The sequence below is a fragment of the Chelonia mydas genome, chromosome 10, assembly GCF_015237465.2.
Source record: "Chelonia mydas isolate rCheMyd1 chromosome 10, rCheMyd1.pri.v2, whole genome shotgun sequence".
NCBI classification, from domain to species: Eukaryota; Metazoa; Chordata; order Testudines; family Cheloniidae; genus Chelonia; species Chelonia mydas.
The window spans coordinates 63,843,679-63,861,613 of NC_051250.2; the positions used below are offsets into that span (position 1 = coordinate 63,843,679).

General features: G+C 38.3%; 1 protein-coding gene across 10 annotated transcripts in view; it reads right to left on the minus strand.

Moving 5' to 3' along the window:
* Positions 1-17,935, minus strand: part of CEP152 (centrosomal protein 152) — a 54,641-nt gene that overhangs the window by 11,162 nt on the left and 25,544 nt on the right. For 6 of the 10 annotated variants that reach the window (XM_007066801.4, XM_043524236.1, XM_037910993.2 and 3 more), the window contains 12 exons: positions 17,135-17,282; positions 12,452-12,543; positions 11,113-11,276; positions 10,028-10,235; positions 8,982-9,110; positions 8,730-8,860; positions 8,433-8,561; positions 8,148-8,283; positions 5,461-5,652; positions 4,469-4,756; positions 3,643-3,774; positions 2,366-3,016 (listed from right to left, as the gene is read on the minus strand). In XM_007066801.4, the coding sequence (XP_007066863.2) occupies positions 2,366-3,016; positions 3,643-3,774; positions 4,469-4,756; positions 5,461-5,652; positions 8,148-8,283; positions 8,433-8,561; positions 8,730-8,860; positions 8,982-9,110; positions 10,028-10,235; positions 11,113-11,276; positions 12,452-12,543; positions 17,135-17,282 (2,400 nt within the window). The remainder of the gene's footprint in view (positions 1-2,365; positions 3,017-3,642; positions 3,775-4,468; positions 4,757-5,460; positions 5,653-8,147; positions 8,284-8,432; positions 8,562-8,729; positions 8,861-8,981; positions 9,111-10,027; positions 10,236-11,112; positions 11,277-12,451; positions 12,544-17,134; positions 17,283-17,935) is intronic. The other 4 variants (XM_043524238.1, XM_037911000.2, XM_043524237.1 and 1 more) reach the window with 1 other exon arrangement.

Sequence of the window (17,935 nt, forward strand, 5' to 3'; positions counted from 1 at the left end):
GTAAATGCATAGAATCAGGAGCTTTATCAGTGAGAATATTTTATGGCTACTTCAAAAAAAAAAATTAAATTTACAGATTATTCATTTGATTGAGAATGGGGTGAGCTTTAAGCAGAAATTGGTTTCCCCACCACATACTAGTAGCAGTCTTATGACAAGTAGTTCCTTACTCACATTCCTTTTCTTGAAGGGATAAGATAAATGGCAAGATGTTATGTGCTTTTGCCATGTTCTTAGATGATTCCCCAACTGATGAATGAGGTAGTCTACATAACGTTGGATGGTTATGGAAGTTCCATTGGTCTGTTCCCCGTAATCAAAAGTGACAGCTATGATAGGCAATGCAGGAGAGGTGTTTTCCAAATAAAGAATAGAAAAACAAATAAAAAGGAAGACTGATAGAGTATTGAGAGTTCTACTTCTGGTTTTGTGTGAGCCTTGTAAATTCTGCCTATTCCCTTTTAGAGGAGAGGGTAAGATGATCAGGGTGGAGACAGGCAAGACAAGAATTTTTCCTATCCTGGTAAAGTCAAGCAAGACTATTTTAAATCTGTGACAGTACATTTTCAACAATTTTTCAAGCCTGTAGTAGGTTCTTTGTATGACTGATTTAAAATTGCCTTCTCTAATTTTTAAATATCTGAGCAAGAAGCAGAAATGGGAGATAAATGCACTGTCTTAAGGTCTCAACAAAGCTAACAGAAGTAGAAGTGTTACACAGGTGTCATTACTACAAACAAGCTTGCAGGATTCGTCCCTTTGGCACACCCAATATAGATCAGAAAAATAGGAGAGTTACTGGCTACTGACTAATCAGCCTGGTTTGTCCATTTGGCAATAGTCACATCTGGTATGTAAGACTGTATTCCAGGATAAATTTCTTGATGAAACATTGCAATCAGCACAAACATGACAAACTAGGACTCTTAGCAATGATGAGATGTTCAAATTAACAGTGTAGATGTCAAATGGATGGAATTCAGTAACATCAAGATGACAAACTGGTTTTGTGGAAGAATTAGACATTGGATCCAATACCGCTCATAGTAGTTTTACACCAGTATAATTCCACTGAAGTCAGTGGAATTATTCCAGGTTTACAATGATGTGAGACCAGAATCAGGACAAGAAGCTGTTGTCGGTGTGAATGCAGTGTTATCTGGCCATTTAATCTTCTGGTTGAGAGCCCAATCCAGCTGCAGTTATTTACTGTTTATTTTCTTTGTATTATGTTGCAATCGTCATACTTAAGGCTGCGAGTCTGTCACGGAGGTCTCGGAAGTCAAAGATTCTGTGACTCTCCAGGACCTCCATGACTTGTGGGCCCCCCATGACCCAGCACCGCTATCAGTCTCTGGCTGCTCCCTGCCCCAGAGCACCCAAGATTTAGTCAGGGTATACAGTACAAGTCATGGACAGGTCACGGGCCATGAATTTTTGTTTACTGCCCGTGACCTGGCCATGACTTTTACTAAAAATACCTGTGACTAAAACATAGCCTTCCTCATACTATATGTTAGAACAAGAGAGCAAGAATAAGTATTGTGCTTTGTGGTTTGAAGTGTTTTGGGTGAAAACAACAACATGTGCTTCCAGGATACCTTTTGTATACAGTTAGGGTAGGTGGCAGTTTTCTGGGTTCATTCTTTTAAACTTCTAATCAAAAGATTACACCAAGCCTATATCAGCAGTTTATAGGATATAATGCATAAGAGTTTGACAGCCTGTAAAATATGCAAACTGCTGTTAAAGGGGATATTTGATACTGTAGAACACAGAATCCATTTCTTTGACTTTGGAAGACAATTTTTGGAATTCCTCCAGGTAACCATTCTAAACCAACTTAAAATCTATGAATGAATTTCTTGAGTTAAGATCAGAAGGCCAGTCTGGCCTCCTGATAATGCAGGCTACAAAATTTCACCGAATTACCCTTATACTGAGTTGAATAACTTGTGTTTCACTAAAGTATATCTTCCAGAAGGGAGTCCAGTCTATCTTGATAGCAAGGCATCAAGAGGTGGAGATTCCACCACTTCCCTTGGGAGTTTGTTCCAATAGCTAATCATACTCTGTTAAAAATGTGTGCTTATTTCTAATTTGAATTTGTCTGGCTTAAATATTTAAAATGTCACCAAAGCTATACCTGTAGTCATCTTTATTAACTTATTTATTTAAGAGGGACTCTTCCATCTCTCTTCTAAAGATTTAGGAATAGATTCGTAAGAAACTCAATCATTTTACTTTCTTGATCCACAATATCATATATAATTTCTTGGGAGATAACTTTCATAGGACTTTGCCTATCAGACAAGTCCCTTCTCATGGTTGGCAAAGTTATATTTTTAATTTACAGAACTGTTACCTCTCTCCATTCTTGCCTGGCTTTTTCTAGAATTGTGTGCACTGTGCCTCTATAAGCCTTCTGTAGGGAAGCCTTTAGCTTTTCCTTGTATTGGTGATTTAACTGAAGGGCACTACTGGAACATGTATTCTGCCAAGTATGCTCATTATTTCTGTTCTTGACTAGTTCTTCATGGATTTCTCCTAACAGGAACTCAAGTTCAATTAGAATCTTCTCCTCATATTGGTGAATTTCCTCTTGGAGTCTCTTTGTTTCCTGAGCTGCCCATTCTCGTTGCTTTTGGTCCAGACACATCTTAAGTTCTGCCTCTTTCTGAATCAGCAATTCATTTTTCTGCTTCACAAGATCTTCCTTGGCTGTTACAAGCACCTCATTTATTTTATTTCTGTGGTCATCTAAGAATGAACGGTAGTCTCGCTCATTTTGTTCCTGTAGCCGGAGGATTTCTTCTTGCTTTTCTTTGTTCCACTGAGTACGAGCCTGTGCTAGTTCTGCTTTAACAGTTGCAGGGATTTCTTCTTTCTTTAGTTCCAGTTCCCTCCTAAGGGAAAGGATCTTCTCTTCAAGCTCTTTGGTTCTGACTCCAGATTTCTCTGTGTTCTCAAGTTGTTTCTTCCATTTCTCTTCAGCTGCTGAAAGAACTAGCGATAGCTAAAGAATGCAAAATATATTTTAAAACAGTCTGTCAGCAAACCCTTAAGGATTTTCATGTTAGGTATGTTTGGCTATAACTGCATAAACTTTAACAAACAGATGAATACTGATTGAAAATATTGATGCACACACTTACTGTATTGCTCAGTAAGTATATATACAGTATCCCTCCTACCTAATCAATGTGATATCCAGCTTTAGTATATATTGAACATCTTGCAGAAGTCTAAGGAAAACAAGATGAAACCTTAATGGAGTTGCTTTAGAAAGAACAATTACAGGTGTTTCTCCATTGCACTCAGAAGAGTTTTGTAAGTCAGTCTAGGTATCCTATTACGGATTTCAGTAACAAACTATTTGGTTCTGGCTTCCAGAAATTGGTTTCATCATTCAAATTCTGCTTATTTCTACTAATGGAGAAATCTACCCACAATTTTAAACAGAGTAATTTACTTCCCTAAGACCTCAGTTTAGCACAGCACTTAAGCATAGGTTTTGCTGAATCAGGGCTCAATTTTTTTTTTTTGCTGGAAAATTGAGTTGTTTTGAATTAAGTTTTTTTTTCAAATTATATAAAATAAGCTTGTGAACTACCAAGCATCCTAATAAGTATCCTCTGTTACCTGTTTTGCTGCATTGATTTCATATTCTTTCTCCCATTTTTCTCGTTCTGCCTTTAGATTTGCTTTGTACTCTTCAAGTTCTGTTAATTCTTTCAGCCACCTGGCATGAGCTTTGGTCAAAGCTGTTTCTACCTTCAAAAGAGGAATAGAGAAAGAAGAGGTCATTTTTAATCATTGTGAAGTAGTACATTAATACAAGACAAACCAAATTTCTGTTTGAATTGCCAATGTTTAGAGAGTGTAGAGTACCAGGGTTACAACATCTTTTTGTTTTTAAACAGTAAATCCCACTACATTATAGCTTGAGATTCCTTTACCCAAAAAAAGGGGAATTAAGCAGCATTAATTGTATTTAAACTAAAAATATATAAATAAATACAAGTGGTTTTCCTCAAAAGTTCAGGAACTCTTATATTGACTCATTCTATTGAGTTATGTTACAGAGTTTATAAAACATGTTAAAGTTAGCATAGCTAGAGAACCACTGGCCTATTAGATCCTTCATAGTTTTTTGTTGGGACTTGGAAAATGTTATCAACTTCTATAACATCAAGCAGAGAAGATTAATATTTTTAGAATTTTTGAGGCTAGCAAATACAAGAATTCGAATTACTCAGGTATAGTACGATTAAACCTGCTTTGTAATAATTTCCTCTGCTTAAAACATATTAGGGTCAGATTCTCTACTGCTTTGCACCTTATGTTGTCATTTACTGAGAGCAAGTAACAAGCAACCATAAAACATTACCATTCTGATTTGGTAGCACCCACTTTGCATATGTTTGAACGCTGTAAAACAATAAACAGGGTGAACTGTATATATTACCTGATTGGCAATATTTTCATGATGTTTCCTCTCCAGTTCTGTTTCAGGTTCTTTCAAGGCCTCGCTAACAGCCTTCTCCTTTTCTTTCAGTGCCTCTTCCAGTTGCAATTTTTGCTCCTCAATCATCATTGCAATCTCCTTACTTGATGATTCATCGGTTATGGTTATTTGGTCAGTTTGGCTGCCACAATCTTGGAGTTCAACTAAAGTTTTCTTAGTTTCTTCTAGAGTTTGATCCAGTCTGCCTTGCCACTCTCTTTCTATTTTCTGGATAGCTTGTTCTTTGATCTATAGAAGAGTATTTTTTTAGAAGAAAAAAATATCGCTGAAATTCCTAAAAACTAGAATTACTACTGGTCAAATATGTAGTCTTAGTTGACGTGCACACCCTTCCCTGCGAAAAGAGAGCGACACCCATGCTCAGAGGACATAAGAAAGTTGTTTCTGTAGAGACAAGACTACCTCCATTTCTGAAGGTTAGTGGAATTTAAGCTTCTTCAGACACTTTTTACCAGGTCTCATTAGAGCGCTCAAGGTAAATGTAACAAATCACAATACTTAGGAGCATGTGACTAGTAACAAAGGCAGAGTGCTTTTGTGTTCCCGTGCCACAGTTTTAGAGAAGGTGATAGAAGATGTACAAATAAGTTTGCATAGCTATTAAAGCAAACGGCAAGTAGAAATGTTGAATCACCCATTCCAGAATTCAAGTGAAACATTTAGATGTGCTTATGGGTGCAGTTATTGTGAATTTTACATGTTAATTTTAAATTAAAGCCTGATCAAGATATACTGAGTATCTGCAACTCCCACTAATTTCAGCAACTCAGTACTTCTCACAATTAGGCTTAAAGGGGCAGATCCTCAACTGGTTTAAGCTATTGTAGTTCCACTGTCTTTAAATTGAGCGATGACAGCTGAGGATCTGCCCCTAAGTGTCCATTAATAGAAGTTTATGAACTTCTTTGTGTCTATTAGTACAAGCCCCACACCTCCTTCTGTTCCTTCTCCCACTGGACTTTGGCTAATGCCACTTCATTTTCCACTTGCTGCTTAATATTGACTTCTTTTTCTTTCACCCACTGGCTTTTTGCTGTTATAATAGAATTCCTGTGCTTTTCTTCTAGTTCAGTCCTCAGATGGTTAAGAGATTCTTCTTTTTCTTCTAATAACTGTTTCTTGAACTAGGAAAAATTCAAGCATACAAATGAACAAATTTAGCCAATAGTAACATACACCAGAAAGAAGAAATTGGAATGTGAAAAGAGACCTGATTAAGACTATAAAGTCTGTGCACTTTATCATTGACCTCTTGATGACAGATTTTCTTGATTAATATTTTAAGATAAAGTGTGATTATCATAAGTGACCATTGTAAAAGTGACTTTTCTGAGTCAACATATCTGCTCCCAGTGTGTTTTGAGTTGCATCCCTTTATGCTGCTTTGCTAAAGAAGACAGTTTACACACCAATAGCTCCTTCAGAGTTAATACACCTATGGAAAAATAAAATAGATTGTATTCTACCTCATCAATAAAAAAAGTGAGTAGCTTTAATTCACTGTCATTATAGATGAGAAAGAGAAAACACTTTTCAGATCCCAGATGGAGCCTGCAGTGTACGCAGTTAAAAAAGTAACTCTAGTCTGTACGCTGAACAAGTCTGACACAGAATCAACTTGTACAGAGTCCCTTTTCAGATCATAACAATGTTAAATAGGACTGATGTATGCAAATGAGCAGGTAGTGGGAGGAGCTACATCTGACATCACAATTCTAACCATCCACTACGTTTTTCATAAGACAGCTATGAGGAGGAAGAGAGAAAGCTACACTGATCATGGACCTTTTCATGTGTGCTATCAGCTAGTGAACACAGCATTTTTTGATAGCTACATTCGTTAAATTTCTGATATAGTTGCGTACCTACAAGACAAACCACCATAATGCACAGTAAAACAATTTAAACAAAAAACAAAAAGAAACCCAACACAAATTACTTTCCTCTTCATGTGCACCTCAAACACAAAGGAACTAAATTCATATTGATGAAAAACCTCAGGTCAACAGAAGTGAATTTCCATTAGCTATATTAAGCTACACAATTGCTTAAATAACTGTATATAGTTATAGCGTACCCTCCTATGTAGCAAAAAAATGTATCAAATAGAGCGTAAGGACTCTATTCAGCTGTAAATCAACATGTTTTAATGGTTATATCAACCAATGAGAATGCACCTTTCTTTAGCAAATAACTGAAGTACAAATGGAAAAGTTGATTAAAATCAATGATTTAAACTGAAGCTTTCCATTTGGTGATTTAAATCACCTACATTTAAATTAGTTCACCCCTATGCTGGCAAAAACCCCAGTGTAGACACAACTATGCCAACATACGAGTGCTTCTGTTGGCATAGCTAATGTCATTCAGGGAGGTGGTGTAGACATGCCAGCAGAACTCCTTCTGTTCATTTACAGTGCTGCTCCACTATGAAGCTATGCCAGCATAGCTATACTGTAAAGGCTCTGTAGTGCAGACAAGCCTTGAGTATAAGCTAGGGTGACCAGATGTCCCGATTTTATAGGGACAGTCCCGATTTTTGGGTCTCTTTCTTGTATAGGCTCCTATTACCCCCACACCCTGTCCCGATTTTTCACATTTGCTGTCTGGTCACCCTAGTATAAGCCTACATGGGGATGTCTGCCCTAAGTGTGCAGACAGCTTCAGAACAAGGACTCAAAAAGCATGAACTCCCCTGTAGTCTTTCTGAAACATCAACTTTAAAGTCTAACCATGGCAATTCAGTGTTAGCATTAACTATTTAACTACTGATCCTTTTAGCAGATGGAATGGGAAAGGGGTATAAGCAAAGCCCACAAGCAGGTTGGACTTGGAAACTATTGCATGGAGAGAAATGCAGAACAGAACGTAGATGCAAAGAAAGATGAGGGAGATAAACAGACAGCAGGATGTGAAGGAAAAGGAAATAAAGGCCAGAAATAGCAGTGGTCCTAAAGGGGAGCATAACTTTTCCATGGAACAATTTTAAATGTGACAATAAGGTATGAGCACACAAATAAGAATAACCTACGTTTAGGTACTATATAAAGGCTATATTCTATCATGTCTCTCTGTGGCAACTTCCCATTGACAGCAGGTATTCTGCTATAGCTCAAAGTTTGTACATAGACTTAGATTTATACCCTGACCCATGGACAAAAACCAGAAGGGGGTTCCAAAGAGGATGGCTCTAGACTGTTCTCAGTGGTAGCAAATGACGGAACAAGGAGTAATGGTCTCAAGTTGCAGTGGGGGAGATTTAGGTTGGATATTAGGAAAAACTTTCACTAGGAGGGTGGTGAAACACTGAAATGCGTTACCTACGGAGATGGTGGAATCTCCTTCCTTAGAAGTTTTTAAGGTCAGGCTTGACAAAGTCCTGGCTGGGATGATTTAATTGGGGATCGGTCCTGCTTTGAGCAGGGGGTTGGACTATATGACCTCCTGAGGTTCCTTCCAACCCTGATATTCTATGATTCTATAAGTGGAACTCAGCCCTTCACTCCCGATGTAATGCGTCAACCAAAAGGAAAAGTAATGAAATTCAACACCTTTCCCATACTTTTAGTTTAGATACAAAGCATTCTCCAGTGTTAATCAAGGATATTTTCTCTTGTACCTTCTCTTCCTTTGACTGCTGCTCTTGTTCAAGTTTCTTCCTCAAAGTGGTTTCCAGTGTGTCTTTCTCTCCACAGACTGCTATGTAACATTCCTTCACTGCTGTCATCTCCTTGTTCAGCTCATCCATGTCAGCCCTTACATAAGTCATTTTAAATTGTTATTCTTTAAATTCACAAACATGATCACAATTTAAAAAGGAAATTATTTCAAGTGTGACTGAAAAGGGCCACTTCACAGTAGACCCTCGGTCTAATGAAGGATGTCAAAATTGATAAGATCTTACTTTAACCGTGAGATGGTCTCTTCATAAGCCTGAATGAGTTGTTCTTTTTCTGCAGCAAGCCTCTCCATGAAGTCTTCCCGAAGCTGGGCTTTTGTATCTTCATGGTGTTGCTGATAGGTTCTTTCACACCTAGGATGGAGAAAAGTTAAAGCTTCATTCAACTGTTTATGTACAAGAGCAGCTAAAATTTTTTGTATTTTGGTAAGAAACGAGGTCTAAAGCTGCGATCTCTGTACAAAGGTTGGTACAAAAGGACCACACGGGCCATGTGGTAAAAGTTGTAGATGTAACAGTTACCTGTCAACAGCTTCTTGTTTATCCCGATCCAAGTCCTGAATCATTTGTCTCATTTGACTACACAGATCTTGGTTTGCAGTTTTCAATTTTTCCTCATTTGCTTTAAGTTCTTGAATACATAAACTATAGTTCTATACAAATGAAAGTCAAAATCATGAAAAGACAATTTTAAAGAATGCATTCTAATTTACATTTTGGACAATTTGGCTGGTCTTTAATCTTTTTTCCTTAGGGCAAATGTGACAAACTCACCTCAGCTTCTTGTTGTAAATCCTGATTCACCTTTCTAAGTCTCAGAAGCTCTTTTTGAAGATACTTATCAGAAGCAGATGGAGTGGACCACAAGGTTTCAGTCAGATTTTCTATACTACTTATTTTAGGCTATCAAGAAAACATAAAACTAAGTTGGAACAACTCTTCAGAAATACATGTAGACATACTTGCTTTAGAAGTTAACATGTTAAGCAAATATTTTTCCTTGATACAAAAAAAAAGCAGTAAAGGCAATGGCTTCACTGCAAAATACAGGACACTACGGTTGTAAGTATTCTGCCCATATGACAATCTTTGAATTTTTGTAAGCTCTTCTGGGTTTGTTCAAGATGTATACGCTCAATGCCCTGTAACAGAGTTGAACACCAACTACCATTTAATTGAGACATCGGGCCTTTGCAGGGTATAATATCATTCCCCACCATTCAAGCCACAGTTTGCACATGTAATATGTTTGGTAGTAATGTCTTTCTTCATATTACAACAAGTTGATCTGATTTATAAAAGCCACTTTAAAGATTAACATTCAAGATGGGGAAAAAAGTAGTATGGGGGAAATGCTACATTGACTCAAATGATTGCTCCTTCCTTGTACAGTTTGCAGTTTTCAGCTAAAGGCTGTGATTTGCTTTCCTCCAAGAAAACAGAACTCAAGAGAAGTTTAAAGTAATCAATCAATAAAGCTTGCAACCATTTGTAAGCAAGTCCTCATACCAGAAACTTAACTGGAAGGCAGCACAAACTATCCAAGTTCTGGTGGTAGTTTAAAGACATCTGCCAGTTATTTCCAATTTCTCGGATGCTACTTATTTTATTTCTGCAAAATAGTAATCCCTTCCTTAAGGTTAAGAACAGCTTCATTTACTTGTTGTAAATGTAGTTCAAAGAAATTACTTGTAACTGCTTTTCTCAAGAGAAAAATGAGAGATCACTTATAGGTTTTGCTTGGTTTACTTTAAATCCAGTGAATTTTTGCCTTGTTCTATTAAGTCCAAATGCTCAGTGGTACATTTAAACGAACAAACCTCATTCTCGTTTGCGGTTTTATCTGTTTTCAACAGCTGCTTGAGTTCTTCTGTTGTCCTCTGACAGTCTTTAAGATCATTTTGTAACTGAGAAATCTGATTTCTTTTCATTTTGTTACTGCCCAATAAACGTTCCATTTCAGTTTTCAACTCTAGGATGAGCTCATCTTTAGAAAATTCTTTCTCCAAATCTCTATTCTGCACAGTACTGTTAGAGAAAATATAGGCAGTCCAATTTTGTTAAAACCTGTAGACATCCAAAAGCTTAGAATAAAACAAGCAGCAACTCTCCTTTACTTTACCAAATATACCAAAAACAGAACAGTTAAAAGAACTGTAAGAAGACCGCTCACCATGAGCGAGTACCTAAAGCAATGCTAGAAATTATGTTTGTTTTGTTATTATGTTACCTGGAAAGGACTTCAATGATACATTTAATGTATTATCATTATAAATATCTTTCAGCAACTTGTCTATGCAACTGATTAGAAAACAAGTAGCTGAGTTTCCAGGATTAAGAAGTCATTTCCTAAAACTGCTTCACCCCTGCACAAATTGAGCTATTGTGAGCTATAACTAGTGGTTAGTTGGTTAAAATATTATTTTAAACCAGTAAATAAGCAGTGCCATTTTGAGTGTCCAAGTGCATTTGTACATATTTCTGTAGGCTGTTCTTGAAGACCAAGCGTTTCAGCAGGTAAGGAATGGTTGTCTTTTATCTGCAATAATACACTATGCTCAGTGTACAGATTTATCATCCAAATATTTTCATGTACTCCTAATATTCATACAACAGAGTCTGCAGACCACTTCCGTAGGCCAATATCAGAAAGAAAGATCTGTAGGTAAGCTTGTTTCATTCAAACTGAACAGAAGGTGGGCGCTGTTTCCCACATTAGAATAATCTATGGTAATTTATTAAATATGCTGAGGAGACCAAAGAATTCTGCGTTTATTATAAGTACTCTGCTGCTAATTTACTGAGTTTTTAAAAAATTATTACATATAATAATTTTGTACAGACTGCATCTTCTACTGTAGACTGATCTGATGCATCATTTGCTAGAATGATATTCACCCAATACCTGTGAAATCTTGTTTTTTTCCAGTTGATTTTTTTAATACCCAAATCCACATAAGAATCAGTCATGTCCACATGAAGTTCTCCACTTGCGTCATTCAGAAACACCCCAAGCTTGGCAGCAGATTCGTACAAAGCAATTTCTTCCTTTAGTTCTGTTAGCTCTTCCTAAAAAAGGCAAAATAGTAGTACTATAGACAGCAGGTCAAGTAAGTCAAAACAAACCAGGAAATCAAGACTTTTAGGCCCAACAAGAATTTCCCCGGATAAGTCACTAAAAGTAAAACAAATTTCTTAAGTTACTAAACTAATTTCTGTATTTATGGGCCATACACATTTGAACCACCAAGCATTGCTTTAATTCTAGAAACAAACAGTTTGTTTTGCTAATTCCAGTTATTACTCAATCACTTATGTGATAGCCTCTCTACTATACTATAAGTTACATTAAAAACCAAGTGGGGAATATTTCTTACACTCTCACTATATGTCCAGTATATACAGAGTTCTTAGTATCACAGCTAGCATTCAGGTAAGGGATGGTTTCAGACTCTTATGTCCTTACCTCTTCTTTTTCTTCTCCCAATCATCATGATGGGGATCTCTCTGTAAAGGGGAGTGCAGTTTAGCTGCAGTAGCAGCTAGAGCAGCGAGAAGATTCATAGTTTCAAAGATGGCAGGATTTTACAAGTTAAATATCTGAACGACAATGAGAACATGGACTTCCAGATATAATTGGTAGAGGGATTCTCCCCCTTCGCTCATGATAGTAATTCTTGCTCATGAAGATAAGCTTCAGAAACATATTATACTTCCAATAGTCATAGAATATCAGGGTTGGAAGGGACCTCAGGAGGTCATCTAGTCCAACCCCCTGCTCAAAGCAGGACCAATCCCCAATTTTTGCCCCAGATCCCTAAGTGGCCCCCTCAAGGATTGAACTCACAACCTTGGGTTTAGCAGGCCAATGCTCAAACCACTGAGCTATCCCTCCCTACTTCTCCAATTAAATTAGATTTTTCTCCTCCCTCTGGAAACAGGATTTGAATTTTAAATACTGTACTTTCCATTCTTCTCCCACTAGCACACTAGTTAAATACATTACGTAAAGTTTGCCCTGCTGAGACACATGTATCCCTGTGTTTTAATGAGCAAGCCTGGCATGGAATATTCACTGTGACTCTGGAGAACCATTCTCCCTTCAGTAATGGAGTACCAACTGATACATTCAAAAGGGATGCCATGCCAGGGCCATGTCCATAAAGTGCTTCAGCCTAGCAGATGCTTACCCTTTATGCCCCCTCCCTTTTCTAACAAAATATTTTTTCATAAAATATATTAACCTGCAAAGTCTTGTTCATGTTGTTGCTTATCAGCTGTGCAGACTGGGCTTGCTGCAGTTGTAATCGTAACTGATTTGTCTCCTGTATTGAGCCTGTAGAGAAAGAGAACCTTACTGTAAGGAAGATTACTACTAAAAATTCACCATTAAAAGTAAATATATGGACTATGGCAGTAGCCCTTACTCCGCTATTTTAAAATACAAGTTATAAAGATGGAAAAAAGTTTTTTTGGCTACTTGGAAAAGAAGGTTATTACAGTTCTTAGATTTAAACAGCAGCTTGTTCCAGGCTCAGAAACCCTTATTTCTTCAAGGTTTTTTTTGGTTTGTTTGTTTTTTTAAACTGGTAGTTTTAAAATAAAAGTGAGGAGGAATAAGACATGTCAAATGTTTGCTTTTCTTGTAACTAACCAGGAGCAAAAAGGAAATTGTGTGACTATACCAAAAAAAAGCAGGAACAAGGCTACCTTGGAAAAGAGGTTGAAAAAATTCAAAAATAAAGACTAATTTTATAAAGTTGCTAATTTAATATTACTTTTAAGGGCATTCCACAGTATTCTATCACTCTTTGGCTGGCCGACTGCATTCCACTTAATACTGCCCGTTACATTCATAATTACTTATTGCTTTATTATAGAGAATTAACAAAAAGATTTTCCCCCTCCATTTGGGCTTCCTACCATCTCCTCAAGATGGCCTCTTGTACATATGTACATCAGAATTCTCATTTTCAGCAGGTTCTTAAAATGGGATCCACAGGAAAAGGAGAGGCATGTATCTAATACTTAAAAAAAACCAATTAAATAAAGGTTTCAGAGTAGCAGCCATGTTAGTCTGTATTCGCAAAAAGAAAAGGAGTAATTGTGGCACCTTAGATACTAACAAATTTATTTGAGCATAACAGCTTTCGTGAGCTACAGCTCACTTCATCGGATGCATTCAGTGGAAAATACAGTGGGGAGATTTATATACATAGAGGACATGAAACAATGGGTGTTACCATACACACTGTAACAAGAGTGATCACTTAAGGTGAGCTATTACCAGCAGGAGAGCGGGACGGGGGAGGGGGGGAAGGGGGAACCTTTTGTAGTGATAATCAAGGTGGGCCATTTCCAGCAGTTGACAAGAATGTCTGAGGAACAAAGGGGGGTGGGGGATAAACATGGGGAAATAGTTTTACTTTGTGTAATGACCCATCCACTCCCGGTCTCTATTCAAGCCTAAGTTAATTGTATCCAGTTTGCAAATTAATTCCAATTCTGCAGTCTCTCCCTGGAGTCTGTTTTTGAAGTTTTTTTGTTGAAGTATTGCCACTTTTAGGTCTGTAATCAAGTGACCAGAGAGACTGAAGTGTTCTCTGAAGTGTTATAATTCTGGACGTCTGATTTGTGTCCATTTATTCTTCTACGTAGAGACTGATCAGTTTGACCAATGTACATGGCAGAGGGGCATTGCTGGCACATATCACACTGGTAGATGTGCAGGTGAACGAGCCTCTGATAGTGTGGCTGATGTGATTAGGCCCTATGATGGTGTCCCCTGAATAGAGATGTGGACACAGTTGGCAACAGGCTTTGTTGCAAGGATAGGTTCCTGGGTTAGTGGTTCTGTTGTGTGGCGTGTGATTGTTGGCGAGTATTTGCTTCAGGTTGTGGGGGCTGTCTATAAGCAAGGACTGGCCTGTCTCCCAAGATCTGTGAGAGTGATGGGTCATCCTTCAGGATAGGTTGTAGATCCTTGATGATGCGTTGGAGAGGTTTTAGTTGGGGGCTGAAGGTGATGGCTAGTGGCGTTCTGTTATTTTCTTTGTTGGGCCTATCCTGTAGTAGGTGACTTCTGGGTACTCTTCTGGCTCTGTCAATCTGTTTCTTCACTTCAGCGGGTGGGTATTGTAGTTGTAAGAGTGCTTGACAGAGATCTTGTAGGTGTTTGTCTCTGTCTGAGGGGTTGGAGCAAATGCGGTTGTATCGTAGAGCTTGGCTGTAGACAATGAATCGTGTGGTGTGGTCTGGATGAAAGCTGGAGGCATGTAGGTAGGCATAGCTGGTCAGTAGGTTTCCGGTATAGGGTGGTGTTTATGTGACCATCGCTTTTTAGCACCGTGGTGTCCAGGAAGTGGATCTCTTGTGTGGACTGTAGGTGTAGAGGGCTGAGGTTGATGGTGGAATGGAAATTGTTGAAATCCTGGTGGAATTCCTCGAGGGCTTCTTTTCCATGGGTCCAGATGATGAAGATGTCATCAATGTAGCGCAAGTAGAGTAGGGGCATTAGGGGACGAGAGCTGAGGAAGCGTTGTTCTAAGTCAGCCATAAAAATGTTGGCATACTGTGGGCAGTACCCAAAGCAGTGCCACTGATTTGAAGGTATACATTGTCCCCAAACGTGAAATAGTTATGGGTGAGGACAAAGTCACAAAGTTCAGCCACCAGGTTTGCCGTGACATTATCGGGGATACTGTTCCTGATGGCTTGTAGTCCATCTTTGTGTGGAATGTTGGTGTAGTGGGCTTCTACATCCATAGTGGCCAGGATGGTGTTTTCAGGAAGATCACCGATGGATTGTAGTTTCCTCAGGAAATCAGTGGTGTCTCGAAGATAGCTGGGAGTGCTGGTAGTGTAGGGCCTGAGGAGGGAGTCTACATAGCCAGACAATCCTGCTGTCAGGGTGCCAAAGCCTGAGATGATGGGGCAGCCAGGATTTCCAGGTTTATGCATCTTGGGTAGCACACAGAATACCCCAGGTCGGGTTCCAGGGGTGTGTCTGCGGATTTGTTCTTGTGCTTTTTCAGGAAGTTTCTTGAGCAAATGCTGTAGTTTATTTTGGTAACCCTCAATGGGATCAGAGGGTAATGGCTTGTAGAAAATGGTGCTGGAGAGCTGCCGAGCAGCCTCTTGTTCATATTCCGACCTATTCATGATGACGACAGCACTTCCTTTATCAGCCTTTTTGATTATGATATCAGAGTTGTTTCTGAGGCTGTGGATGGCATTGTGTTCTGCTTGGCTGAGGTTATGGGGCAAGTGATGCTGCTTTTCCACAATTTCAGCCCGTGCACGTCGGCAGAAGCACTCTATGTAGAAGTCCAGTCTGTTGTTTCGACCTTCAGGAGGAGTCCACCCAGAATCCTTCTTTTTGTAGTCTTGGTAGGAAGCTCTCTGTGGGTTAGTATGTTAACATTCAAAAACCAGTTGGAGAACACTTCAATCTCTCTGGTCACTTGATTACAGACCTAAAAGTGGCAATACTTCAACAAAAAAAACTTCAAAAACAGACTCCAGGGAGAGACTGCAGAATTGGAATTAATTTGCAAACTGGATACAATTAACTTAGGCTTGAATAGAGACTGGGAGTGGATGGGTCATTACACAAAGTAAAACTATTTCCCCATGTTTATCCCCCACCGTTCCTCAGACGTTCTTGTCAACTGCTGGAAATGGCCCACCTTGATTATCACTACAAAAGGTCCCGCCCTCGCGCCCCGATCTCCTGCTGATAATAGCTCACCTTAAGTGATCACTCTTGTTACAGTGTGTATGTTAACACCCATTGTTTCATGTCCTCTATGTATATAAATCTCCCCACTGTATTTTCCACTGAATGCATCCGATGAAGTGAGCTGTAGCTCACGAAAGCTTATGCTCAAATAAATTTGTTAATCTCTAAGGTGCCATAAGTACTCCTTTTCTTTTTGCAATTAAATAAATTCATTATGAGAATGCTGGTCAAAAGATGGAGAAGTTCAAGGCTATCTACAAATCACAATTTGCAACTTGCAATAGTGCAAGCTTCCTAATATGTCTGGCGAATGCTCCTCAATGTGGCTCTTAAGGGAGTGCCTGGAACTGAAAAGTTGTTTTGTTTTTCCTTTAGTTTCAAATCCTTAACTCTTCTATGGAGATAGTATTCAGTGGTACTCTTTTTGGCAAACTACAACAGGGATATGTTGACACCAGTCCAGTAAGAACTGAACTAAGGTTGTTTACACATAAACTGGCATTGTTTTGGGATTAGTTTATGTTGTGTTTGCTTAATTAGTTTAGTTAAACCCGTGCAATTCTGTGGGCAGGCACTCTTATTTTGGTTTAAGAGAGGCTTATTTTGACTTAGCGTCATTCACACATTTTTAGTTTTAAATAAACAGTATTAACAAACCCAAAATAAGCCACTCAAACCAAAACCTGCACACAAACTTACAGAGATTTAATGAAGCCCGTTTGAAAACACATCTAGCTAAACCACTGAAAGTTTGTGTGTAGACAAGGTCTGAAACCACCAGCCACCAATTAAATACTCATGGCTTTGAGTCATTATTTATCTGGGCCAAATGACAACACTATTTCATCACTAATCTCCTAAACCATCCAGTGCCCTGAGGTACAGTTTTTAAGAAACTGGACACAGCCATATTGCTAAAGTTAGTGGTTTATCAACAGTCAACTGTAGAGTAGTACAGGGGACAAGTTTTACACATTCATGCTACGTATCTTGCACTAGAAGTTGTTTGTCCTAACATGTCACTTCAAATCTAGAATCATTTAATGAATTTCAAATATATGGTTAACTTATTTCTTCCCCAAAAGTCTAACACGTGTTTATTAATCACACTGCACCTGTTATGCAATTCCATCCTTATTGGAAATTGTTTCTGCCATAGCAGATAAGGTGTATGGACGAGACTAACCTGTTTGCAGTAAGTTTGCACACTGCTTTTGGCTTTCTTCTAGGCTCCTTGTCAGTCGATTGATTATCTCTGTTTTTTCTAGTTTGCTTTCTTCTAGCATTCTTTCGAGTTGCTTCACATGTTCCCTTAGATTACAGCAAAGATCTTTCTAATGAGAGATTTTTCAAGTTACAAATCCATCACTCTCACAGGCAGTAGTCTAAATAGTCATCCAGTAAAATTTAAAGTACAATTAAATTAAGCATATATCAGAAGTATTGAGATCATACAGATCATGGTTTTCTCTACTGTTTTTATGAACTAAGGAAAGTATGATCTAAATGTTTTTAAGCTGCAGAGTCTACCAGAATCTTTTAGAAAGGTATCATTCAAGTCATTAAGTGCGAAACATCAGCCTCATATCACAACCTAAACAGTGTCTTGACTGGAAAAAAAGTTTGCCTTATCAAGAAACCTACTTTGATGTAAATGTTAAGACAAGTAGTTTTTACCTCATCTAGCTACATCAAGGTAAGCCCCAGACAGGGATCACAGGGTTGACCTCAGCTAGTTACACTGAGGTAAAAACTACAGCACCTTGTTTCTGCTAAAAATTTTACACTGAAATAGCTATCTTGATGTAAAAAATACACCTTTTTATTTTGCAGCGAAGACAAAGCCTTAGCAGCAGAATGCTTGTTGGAGGAAAGAATGGTGACACTAATGTAATCCTTCCAGTTCACAATCAGTTAATCCTCAAAACACCCCAAATGAAGTATGTTTTTCAGTATTATTTTTACAATTTAATTTTGTTTCCCACCT